We start from the raw sequence: 12,500 nt of genomic DNA on the forward strand, positions 1-12,500 counted from the left end.
TAGTCAACAAAGATGCATTAAATATTCATATCAATTGTTACATTCAACGATTTTAATTTCATGCCACAAGCGGTCATTTCTGATGGTGGACATATAATTCTAAATTCACATTATTATGCACTTGTGCTGATGGGCTAAATTGTGTGAATGTGGGCATGAATGCTAAAGTATATCATGACCGTGCAGTGAATGCCGTCATTTTATGTCTTCATGCGCATTACACCATCAGTGTCAGTTAATTGACACATGTTTGCCCTTTACAAAATGGCCCACTATCTTCGGGGTCAGAGGTCGCGAGGCTCTCTCCGTGCTTGTCCCCCCGGAGCAGAGCGTCGCTGTTGTGATTAGAATGAGACTCCCATTGTGTTTCCAAATGTCCACACGAGAGCTCGGCCGGCGACAAAAGGCCAGTGGGACCCCCAAATGTGACTGTGCTTTTGACACAGTCACGTTTGAATTAGACCCTCCACATGACTCCCCCCCCCCCACCCCCACTCTCTCTCTCTCTCACACACACACACACACACACACACACACACAGACACACAGACACACACTCTCTCTCACAAACACACACACTCACATACAGAGCCCTGCGTAAATGGATTTCTGAAGTGGTTGTTTGCGGAGGTTTTCAATCAGCCGCAACCTTGAGTCTCTTTTATGTGATGTCTGTGTGGTTTAAGTGGCGCTATAGCATGAAAGGATGGATGCATATGCCCTTTTTCCCTCCTCAAGTCTACTCATTCGGACAGAAAATCTACCTCTGAGGATGTGGTATTGTTGGGGTAATTAACGGAATGCTAAGAGCGAGGTCCAGATGCTGAAAAAAGTCAGATTATGATATTTACATATTTACTTCTTTAGATGGTTAATCAGGATGAAAAAAAAACAGATTAATGCTGTGAAGTATTGCTTTGCCCAGACTTATGTATAATACATGTATTTCAAATGAAAAGGACTATGACCTTCAGGTCCACTACGTTTTTAAAAAGCCCTGTATTTGCTTTGCATTGCCGAAGTTGGGTTTTGCATAACAATCAGACTCATCTTGTTTAATATGCACCTATTAATTCGACAAACATTTCAATAATTTACTGATTCAAAAGAAAAAGTTTTTTTGGGTGAAGGTCAGTGAGCAGTGGTGCGGCTGAATCGTGGCGTGGGGTCGGCTGTGGAGCGGCGGTTGGTCGGCAGGTGCCGGACCATCTAACGGGCCGACGCAGGCAAGTGCTCGTGATGTTACCACGAGAGGAATAAAGTGGTTTCAATGAGTGTGTGTGAATGGTGTGCCTGTCCATGTCATAAAATGATTTGATGGTCAGTCTCTTTTGGACAATCCTTGTGTATTATGTACATGCCCCACATGCGCGCGCGCACACACACACACACACACACACACATAAACGCAGAAATTGGCCCTCACGTATGCACACACTCACACATATTTAGCCTTGTGTTGTCTGTGAAGAACAGCACGTGAAGAATATCATGGTCGAGCAGGGAGATCTAAATGAGCTTTTGATGAAAGATTTACAAATTGGTTGGGTTAAAATGGCTGTCTTTATTACTTTAATCATTCAGTGTATATCTGCTTTCATCCTACCTCATATATTTACAGTTAACATATCTATATAATTTGGTATGTTGACAGTTATGCGCAAAGGTTTCCGTTATGAATATATTGACTTCGACACTCTATTAGGAGACAGAAGTTCCACGTCTCATTTCCATCAAATCAGACAGATTTCCTACAGAGCATTTTACAGGCTTGGGCTCTTATGTATTTTTCATTATTAAAAAAGAATACATTTATATGATGTGTACATCTGACTCTTTATTATATGCTGCTTCTTTTTTGTATTTTTCCTCTTATCATATCAAAAGCAGGCAGCACTGAGTGAACACTTAATATTACATTTAACCTTACCTTGTGTTCTTCTGAATTCTGTGCCCAAATTGGCCAGAGTCGTTCCGATTATTGTTGTTTTATATTGTACTGTACGATATCACATTATATTGAAAGTCATGTGGCGTAATGACTGAGTGTTCCTCCTGTTCACCTACTGTATATCCCCCAGCAGAGTCGCCTGTGTCCCTGCCAGCCAGAGGGGGCAGCTGTGGATGGGCACTGCCAGCATGTTCCGGTGGAGCCACACCACACGCCTTATCTGCCCCACGCAGGGGCACAGTCAGGTGGCCTCGTCTGACGGGACACTAACAGGGTTTCCTGTGTATGCTATAACTATAGATGTTTGTGTTTATATAGTGTAAATGTTCTGAGCCAAAGCTAATTCCATACGTAGGCCTTTGTTTTATTTTAGAAATGGTATCTTTATGAATACTCTGAAGACTGTTTAGATATTTGTATATCCTCTTCTGACATAAATGTACTTTATGGATTTCTATGTCCACTGTTTTGTTCTTTTGACATTTATAATTCAATATGTGATGACCAACATGTATGATTATTGAATTACAGCTTCAAACTCTCACCTTTATTGTATTTACACAAAATGTAATTTAACTGTGTCTTTGCTATGCCATTCCTTCTGATAGGCTCAAGTTTAAGTTCCAAGTAACAGTATAGATGTGCAGAGTGTAAGTGAATTGTGAACCAGTAGTGCATCCTTCGGTTGAAACAGTTACACAGAGAAGTGAGAGATCAGTCATATAATGATTTATTTAAATAAGAGGGGGAAGAGGGAAATCCATCAGCTCCATGGTAAGAGCTTCCCGCCAGAGGAATCAGCAGGAGTGACTGACATCCATCTAGTTGTGTTGTGGAGACTGGTGAAAATATGTGAATCTCTGTGTGTGTGTGTGTGTGTGTGTGTGTGTGTGTGTGTGTGTGTGTGTGTGTGTGTGTGTGTGTGTGTGTGTGTGTGTGTGTGTGTGTGTGTGTGTGTGTGTGTGCATCTGTAAGAGAGTCAGAGAGAGGTACAGGTAAGGAAACTGTGTGTGTGTGTGTGTGTGTGTGCTGACATCAAAGGCAGTGGCAACTCAGAAAAAAGCACAGGTAATAGGGCTGTGATGCATTAAAGATTGTCTGAACACATACAAGACAGAAGAAACAAACATGGAAGTCACTAAACATACAAACCAGTCAGCTAAATTTGAAGCTTTCTTAGAGGGCTCAGGGACATCACATGTCAAATTTAAAAAAGAACTGTACGATCAATATTTACAAAATATGTCTGTGAACATTTCTCAATTGATGAAGACCAGCGTTAATATAATTCTGTAATTTTGTAGGGTTTGTGTTGCTGCCAGACATTTTGTTATGATGAAAATAAATATCAAATAGATGCAACTGAAAATGTACGGATTCTGTATGTTTTATGTTTGTGTTTGCAAGGTGTGTGTGTGTCACCATGGCTCAGATATATATTTTTTCTAAATACTATGACACTTAATAAAATTGAGTAAGACTACCTCAAAATTCCACAAAAGAAGTGACAACCAGGAATGCCAACCTTGAAAAGAGATCAGTGCTTGACACTGTAGCTCATTGTTTATAATGCAGGACTCAAAACCATGACTCAGGGGACAGATGTTGTCTTTGGTATAGAACAAACATGTTTCAAAGTCAAGCTGTTTCAAATTCAGTGGTAGCAAAAAAGCAATGCAACAAGTTGCACATATTAACTTAAATACAATTATTCTGATGTTTTGTTTTTTTCATACAGGTTTTCACGTGAAGTCAAATAAGATACAGTATTTAACAGAGTGGATTGTGGTAGTGTCAATGATTTTATGTGTTTCTGAACGACATCTCTGAAAGACATTTTTTTTTTTTACCTTTTTCTCTTCTTTATCTTTTTTTGTTAAAACATGCCACAGTAAACAGTATATTTGGCTACCATATCCTGTGCTCCAACCCAACACAAGAATGAAAACCAAGACACAATAAATTATCTCCAAATTTTAAAGCTCAACCAGGGACATATATTAAAACGTAGAACATAAAGAAGACAGCTCTACAAAAATGACATGTCATATACGGAGAAAAAAAATGGAAACCCTCGCACAAGGCAAATGATCAAATGAGCAATGAAACAGAACCTAAGAAACTTGGATTTAAGTGAGATTTCTTTCTGATTTTAGTGTCTCACGACATCATTAAGTACTGCACCAAAAAAAGAAAGAACAAATAGAATGAAATAACTGTACACACCAACAAAAGCAATCCAGAGGAACTGTTTTTTTCTTGTTTCTTTTCTATTCTTTCAGGAAATCATTGCTTTGCAATTTAGTCTTTATCACAGTTCTTTCTCACGTGACCACATAAATGTAAACACATTGTGTATCCATGTTTGTCATTTTTCCATGTTTCTTTTTTTAATTTTACAACATTAATACTTTATATATATATATTTATATATTTGTACACATTTCAGTTCACATCTGCACGGTTAGCTAGCATGATAATGAAGTAAGGCAAGACTCACATAACTGTGACATCACAAAAACGTATAATACTGATAGTTAAGGATGAGTTGTCTGTCTGTGGTGGTGGCTCTTTAGGCTTTGGTCTTGTGTTGGCAGAGACAGTAGTTCTTCATCTCTGTCAGGCCTCATTCTCTCCCTTATTCAAATCAGTTGCATTATGGGAACAGAAAAAAAGCCACAGTTGTTTCCAATACTTGGGACTCTTCGCTGAGAAAGTAACTGGAAATGTGCAGGCCGACAGATCTGCATGAACCAACTGTCAAAATGACAGAATTCAGTTTCTCCCATCAACATTATACTGTATGAGGTAAGCACTTAAAAACAAAAATTGTGACACTTGACAGAGGGGTTAAAGAGGCTCCTCACAATTACCATGGAGAAGAAATTTACTGTTGGTTTAAAAGATGCAGTTTTTTTTTTATCTGTAGTGTTCTTTTTTAAAATTTGTGTCAATATGTACATATGTATGTCTCGCTCTTTGTTGCTGTGATCCATGTTGTCCTTTTTAAGCTGCTGAGGGGAGGCAATACAAGTGTTGCAGGTGAGGTGGTGTGTACAAACACCAGCAGCTTAGAGTTCATCTCTCAGAGTCTGTGGTCACAAGTCCAAATGCCCCGGGTGCCTTAAAACAGACAAGACAGCGTGGAAGAGGCTTTTTTTTTCAAATCAACATCAACCAGCCAAAGTACCAATCTCCTGAACGAAAGAGTCTTGGGTGAGAGTCCTCTGTGGTTGGCTCGAACACATAGCCTTTCCGAGATGAAGAGATATGTCGATCTGTCTCTCAATGTCTCTCTCTGTATTGTTGTATTTGTTTGCAAACAGCCCCAGACTGGGCTACTTGGTTGAAGTGCACTGATCTCAGTTGTTCTGTCCGCATCAAAGTTTTTTGTTCATGGGTGTTTTGATCAGTTTTTCCTTCACACAAATGTCTTTCTTTTCTTCCAGTCACCCCAATCGTCTGTGCACATGATGAACACTTTTCCACCACTTTTTGCAAATGCCTGGACATTCACCTTACCACCAATTTTTTTTTTTTTTCATTTCTGACCAACTTTGTGTTTTGTTTGTGTGCTTGTTCGTCAGTGTTTCTGAAGACACAGCAAATGTTTTAATGTGACCCAACACAACTCTAAGTGACGACACACCACCTGTGAGGAGCGAGGAATGGAGAGGCCATGAGAATCGGCGCGAGCATCTGTACATGTGTGTCTAATGTGTCGGCTTTTAGTGAACGCTATCGTCTGTGACCCCCCTGGCCGGAGAAAGGGACGTGCCCACAGTCGCCCGGTCGGCCCTTTTTTACAGCTCTCCCCACACAGCTCTCGCTCACATCAGCTCAGGCGCTTGACCTTCTGTGGTGCGTGATGGAAGCGGTGAGGGTGGCGGCCAGGTCAAGTGAAGTCATTGTTCTGAGTGGCCTCGGCTTCTGTGGTCACTCTCTTTTTGTCGCTCTCTCTCTCTCTCTCTCTCTCTCTCCAAACCAACGTCCACCTGTCTACCTGTCTGTCTGTCTGTCTGTCTGTCTCTCTTAAGAGTCTGTCTGCCTCTCCTCTGTCCCCGGTCTCAGGCGCGCTTGGCGTGGAGCATCTCGATGAGCAGGTTGTTGCAGGGCACGTCGCCGTTCAGGTGCTTGTAGTAGAGGTACTCCTCGGCCTGCATGCTGATGGCCCGGATCTCCGGCAGCCGCAGCAGCAGCTGGCCGAACTTGTCCGTCTGCTGCGGGTAGTTGCACATGACGTAGTCGAGCAGCGCCGCGTTCACCTGCTCCTGGACACTCTCCACCAGGTGGAAGTTCTCCAGGTTCTTCACGTCTGCAGGAGGAACAGAGAGAGAGAGAGAGAGAGAGAGACGTAAGTGGGGTTGACCAACTGACCAAGGCAAAGGGGACCAAATGAGACACGAGTTCCAAAGTGATGAATTTGCTGGTTGTTTAAGGCTCAATGGTAACACATTAGGCCATTACACACATAACAAGTTGTACACACACAGGAATAGTAACTGGTTGGTAATGGGTCGGGTACAGCCTCAACATGTGCACGTGCATGTAAGATAAAGTAAAATAAAAACCGACATCTCTGTGTTTAAAGACTTTAGGTGTCTGACAAAGCGCTGTATAGTATGAACTAGGACGGATGTGAAGAGAGGTATTATGTGTATGTGTGTATATGTAGGTAGGGTGTGTGTGTGTGTGTGGGTGAGTGTGTGTTTGTATGAACGGATGGGGAATTGAATGTGTGTGAGGTGGGGGGCAGGCAGGATGGGTGTGGTGTGGTGGTGGGGAGGGGGGGGGGGGGGGGTCAGGGGCTCCTCTACAGAGACGTTCTACCCTGGGCATATGAATTATGCAGCTGTGGCGTAGTGAGCCCCGCCCCGGCACAGGCTCTGTGCTCAGTCCACTCTGCACCTGAGAGAGGCGCGCAACACTCGGGAACCGCCCGCACTTTACAGAACACCACGAGAAACACATCAGAACAAAACGCACCTGACACAATGTGTGCGTTTCCATTTGTGTTTCCTTGTACACTCGGAGCCCTCAAACCTCAGCGGTTATGTTCACATTTCTTTTTTTCTTTCTTGTTTTTACTTCATATATAAATAAATGTCCATCCAGGCTACAATCGCTGTGAGAGTAATACATGGGCAACTAATGAATCCCTAGTGTGGTGCGTCCATCTGTGTGTGAGTGTGTGTTTGTGTGTGTGTGTGTGTGTGTGTGTGTGTGTGTGTGTGTGTGTGTTTAATCAGGTGAAGATCGCTTCTGTGTGAGTGTGTTTATGTGTGTGTGAGAGAGTGTGGTGTGTGTGTGTGTGTGTGAGAGAGAGTGTGTGTGTGTGTGAGAGAGAGAGAGAGAGTGTGTGTGTGTGTGTGTGTGTGTGTGTGTGTGATCTTTTATTAATCTCTTTGACCCCAGGTTGGGCAACGCTGGGGACGGTAGGTGTGTGTGTGTGTGTGTGTGTGTGTGTGTGTGTGTGTGTGCTGCGCTGTGCTGCGCTAATGGAAAGTGACGAGGTCCCTGTGGCAGCCTGACACCTCCAAACGATTCTGAAAAGGACTCCCTAACCCTCCCTAACCCTCCCCGCCAACGCTAATGAACCAGCTGGCACACTCCACTGACTCTCTGCCCCCGAACACACACACACACACACACACACACACACACACACACTCGCACACATACACACACACACTAACGGACAGACACACGCACACAGATCCAGACACACACACGTGCATGGACAGAAACACGCACACACATGAACAACCTGCCCTGCGACCACAGAGAAAGAGAGAAGAAGGGAGATAGAGAAAGAGAGAGGGAGGGAGGGAGGGAGAGAGAAAGAGCTAGAGGAGCTGAGAGATTCTAATGAGGGCTGGAGCAGGCAGTGAGGTAGCAAGGCAGTGGCTTTGCCAGTGAGTGTGTGAGTGTGTGGGTTGGGGGTCTGGTGTCTGACCCCTCAGTGACTCTACAAGGATAAGCAGAGAGGAGTAGGAGGAGAGTGTGTGTGTGTGTGTGTGTGTGTGTGTGTGTGTGTGTGTGTCTGTGTGTCTCTGTGTGTGTGTGTGTGTGCATGTGTGTGAGTCGGTATGAGTGTGTGTGTGTGTGTGTGTGTGTGTGTGTGTAATAACCAGAGAGGATAAACATGGTTGGGAGGTGTGTGTGTGTGTGTGTGTGTGTGTGTGTGTGTGTTGTACTGTATATGAGCGTGCTCCTCTATATGCATGTGAATAGATGTGTAGGTGGTGGGAGGTGGAGACCAATTAGAAAAGCATGTTGTGAGAGTTTAGTTTAGCACATGCTGACACAAGTAAATAAAGGGCATTTATTTGCAGTGATGACCCCCGTGTGCTACCTCTTGAGAGCACGGGGCTTTACGGACAGCGCTGGGGTCCCTGCACGGCAACAGCAGAATATGAATGAGAGAAAGTCAACCACTCAGTCCGGCGTTCCCATACAGTCTACCCTATATGATGTACTGGGATACACACTTGCTATTTTTATAGCCAATTTTTCCATTTCTTTCTTCAACTTATTTTACTTTTATGATTGTGTTTGTTTTCATGCACGGGACGGTGCTGTTGTGACAGTCAAATTTCCTCCGGGGATGTAGTTTAGTCATGGGTAGGTGCTGATGTGCACTTAAATCATAGCATGACTATTTCATGCGTGTTTGTTCATTTTCATGGTCAGATTGACCGGGTTAAATAGGCTCAATGATGCTAGCGTGCCTCTGAGATGTTGCCATGGTTGCCCAGGCTATGGGGTGGGAACTGGGGAAGAGGTGGTGAGGGGGGGGGGGGGTGTTAGGGGTGGGGTCCAGAGGGATGGGAGAGACACGAAAACTACAGAGATTTTTTTCCCCCCAAAATCCCTGTGTCTTTTCTGGCTAATTAGAGAAAAATGTTGCAGAAAAAGTAGCCATTTTAATTGCTAATTATTATGAGGCTCTGTTTGAAAAAAAAAATGAAAGGCTGAGAGAGGGAGGGAAAAAAAGATGGTCGATGACAATGGTTTGATCTCTCATTGCCCACTACATTCCACCTCCCTCCTTCGTAGGCTAACTCACTTCGCGGATTTAACCCAAAGGTGACAATAACAAATCAAATCAAGCCTTTTACCTTTCTTTTTTTTTTTTACCTTTCAGAACCAAACAACAAAAAATATCAGTTTTCTACCTCAGTTGCCTCTCTCTGACTAACAATACGAGATGCAGGTGTTAGCGTGGATGCTAGCTGCTCAGTGGGGCTGGGTGCCCTGTTGTGTGGAGACGTGTGCTAAAACGTCTCTCATCTCTCCAGCCCAGCATTTAGCCACTGTGGGACTAATTATCCCTTTTTTTGCCACATGAAACAGCCTCAGTGTGCTGGGGAGCCGTGCGTGAGCTTGACGCCAGACCCTGCGGTCCTGTGGAATACATTGTTCATTTGACTAGTGATCAGACCAGACGACCCTGCGTGCACACACACACACACACACACACACACACACACACACACACACACACACACACACACACACACACAGACACACACACATATACGCACACACTCTCACTGCTACTGAACTGCCCCTGCTATGGTGGAGGCGCCTGTTAATTAGTGAGATTTTGTGTGTTTTTTTCCCCCTCATCATGATCTCTGCATAAAATAGATAAATAAATCATATAAATAAGATCTGAAATTCATTCAAAAATAAGTGGTAAAGGGTGCTGTGCTTTCTTACCCCTGACTATGTTTGACAAGACCCTCCAGACATTTGTACAAACAGACACACACACACACACACACACACACACGCGCGCGCATGCACACACACTCACTGGCGGTCCACTGACATGCATGCATACACATACAGATACTGTGAATGTGTCGATGCTTCACTTTTAGAACGCTGTTGTGTAAAGCATTCATCAGGGCTTTGCCTCCCTCTATCCCACAAAGCACACATGTGTCTGCGTTTCCGCTGACTACGGGCCCACTAGCACAACATTAACATAAGAAATGCTTTAGTAGACGCTAACAGGCGCTAATCAATGATTATTTAATTGGGAGGTAATAGCATTAACGGAGGGCAAATAAGCACAAGCCCCCACTGAACCATTCATGTCACCAGTGAGTGACTGATGCCCTCTTGGAGAGGGTACGGCTTCCCAGACTCATCAAAAAAGCACAGATGTTTGACAGCAAAGCCATTAAACGTGTGAGTGAGCATCATGCCAATTCGTCAGGGGGGGAGGGGGAGGGCTAAGATATACGCCCCAGCCAATGAGCTGGGCCTACGGTTCCATATGGGTGGGTTTAAAGGGTCATCTTTTTAGATAAACAAAAGGGAAAAAAAATGTTTGTGCCGTCACAAACATTCCCAACAAACATTCCCAAAAGGTGTCTCACACACAAACACACACAATGACATACGATCATACACACACATACACGTGCACATAATGACCCACGTGTGCATTAGAACTCACACATACACACAACAACAACAAAAAAAACAACACCTTTATTGCCAGCTATAATCGTGCAATCAAAGTGGTCCTGTAAATTTCGCCTTCGTTGATCATTAACTCGGCTCTCGGCAGCACACGCCAATCAGGGAGCGGGGCGGAGGCTCTCGCCAGGCAACCTCTCTGACCCCCCTAGGCTCGTGCAAGGGCAGATCGACCTCCCCTTTCCCCTCTCCCCCCTCCCCCCTCACACCCACACCCCTACGCACCCTCTCCCTGGGGCTCCCTGGAGGCCCCTGGGGACCCTGGAGGCTGAAAACAGGAGGCCCCTGATTGGGAGCAAGGTTCAATGTCCACTAGGCCGCCCACCAGCACTGCACACACTGCCCGATGGACAACAGTGGACAATATTTGCTCATTTCACACGACTGAGATGAACAGACACATGAACTCCCTTCTTTTTTTAAATGTCTGAGGCTGTGTAGGAAATAGCAAATTGTACTCATGCTTAGGAGTGTGCAAATACAAAATTCTGCACTGTCCACAGTTGGAAAGAGGCCCCGTGGATTGATGCTTTGTGTGTGTGTGTGTGTGTGTGTGTGTGTGTGTGTGTGTGTGTGTGCGGAGTGAGCTAGAGCATGATTTGTGTTGTGGTGTATCTGTGGATTGGAGCTGGAGCGCTAGACCAGTCATGTTTGGGCTCATGTGGTCCTCATCACTGCCATGTCCAATCTGCGAGGCCTCCTCTGGGCTACCACGGATGCTGCCGTTTATGGTGGGCTGTTGGCGTCACTGGTGTGATGTGGTTTGCCAGTCCTAAGCCCGCAACTCAAAGGCCTCCTTATCAAAGCCGTTTGGGCGAATGGCTCTTCTCTGGCAGTTTCTCTCTCTCTCTCTCTCTCTCTCTAGCACATACACACACACTCTCTCATACACATACACTCTCTGAAGTTTCACATGTTGCGATGAACATGATTACTGTGTCACAAAAGATTGGGTTCTGCTGAAGTGGAGCCAAACTGTCAGGAAACCGGAAGTCTGATATCCTGACCATAGTGATACAGGAATGCTTTGTAAGATAACGCCATATGTTTTAAAAGCCCTACACAGAATAATTATGTGATTAACATAACATCGCATGTGATGTTTAATACTGTCAAACTCTAAAATGTGGCTAAGCTAGCAACTGAGCACTTCACTAGCTTCTTTCTTTCCGCACCGGAACATTCTCAATGTCCTGCCGTCTGTTCACCGACTCAACCAATTTATCTTGGCTCTCGATTCCTCTGCCCTCTCTCTAAAACAACCCAACTCTTTGTTCTCGGCACATCCACAGTGTTTGTCCCAGGAGACTCCCTTCTCTGCTATGACGTTCCCAGCTCCTTCCCATGGGAATGTCCCTTTGCGTTCCCGCTTCTTAGAAGAGAACAGTTCGGAAGTGGCAATGTCTCCTTTCTCTCCCTCCTATGTCTCAACATGTAATGGAGTCTTCAGAAGGGACGTGGCCATGAAGGGAAGTTTATTGCCAAGTCATATGGGAAGCTCTGTTAGGCTTTTGGATTTTGATGTGCAGGAGCAGTGATGGCCTTGATGGACGCATTGTGAATTGTGGACTAAGGCCTGATGTCTATCATAGCAACGGTGGAGAAATGCATCTCATGACTGGGTCATTAAATGATAACTCGTAGCAAATTATTATTTTGAGCCAAGAACCTGTTTTTTTCCATCATTATCAGTTTGAGACACGGGGCTTTTAAAGATAATCATGGCATCAGAACATTCCTCACCCACAGTCTCTCTCTCTCTCTCTCTCTCTCTCTCTCTGTCTCTCTTACTTGCAGACATACTTGCTCTTTTCCCTCTCTCTCTCTTTCCATCTTAATGATGCATGAGAAACACTCTTCACAATTGTTCCAGTTTTCTTGGAGGGGGTCTTTCTGATAGGGTCATGAAAAGCCAGTGGGGCTACCTCTCTTCCCTCCATCTCTCCATCCCTCCCTCCCTCCCCCTCTCTCTCATTCTCTTCTCCTCTCCCTCTGTCAGGATGTCAGAATAAGGCATGAAGGCTCAATTTGCTCCCCCCCCCCACTTCATTTC

General features: G+C 44.6%; 2 protein-coding genes across 2 annotated transcripts in view; one reads left to right on the forward strand and one right to left on the reverse strand.

The window, feature by feature from the left end:
* The window catches only part of LOC134102367 (adhesion G-protein coupled receptor D2), a 68,138-nt gene extending 65,928 nt beyond the window's left edge, over nucleotides 1-2,210 (forward strand). The window contains exon 17 of the mRNA XM_062556452.1: nucleotides 2,085-2,210. Coding sequence (XP_062412436.1) covers nucleotides 2,085-2,210 — 126 coding nt within the window. The remainder of the gene's footprint in view (nucleotides 1-2,084) is intronic.
* Nucleotides 2,211-3,472: 1,262 nt separating this feature from the next.
* nr5a2 (nuclear receptor subfamily 5, group A, member 2) overlaps nucleotides 3,473-12,500 on the reverse strand; it is a 58,021-nt gene continuing 48,993 nt past the window's right edge. The window contains exon 8 of the mRNA XM_062555559.1: nucleotides 3,473-6,266. Coding sequence (XP_062411543.1) covers nucleotides 6,019-6,266 — 248 coding nt within the window. The 3' untranslated portion in view covers nucleotides 3,473-6,018. The remainder of the gene's footprint in view (nucleotides 6,267-12,500) is intronic.

The sequence above is a fragment of the Sardina pilchardus genome, chromosome 15 (assembly GCF_963854185.1).
Source record: "Sardina pilchardus chromosome 15, fSarPil1.1, whole genome shotgun sequence".
Taxonomy (NCBI): Eukaryota; Metazoa; Chordata; class Actinopteri; order Clupeiformes; family Clupeidae; genus Sardina; species Sardina pilchardus.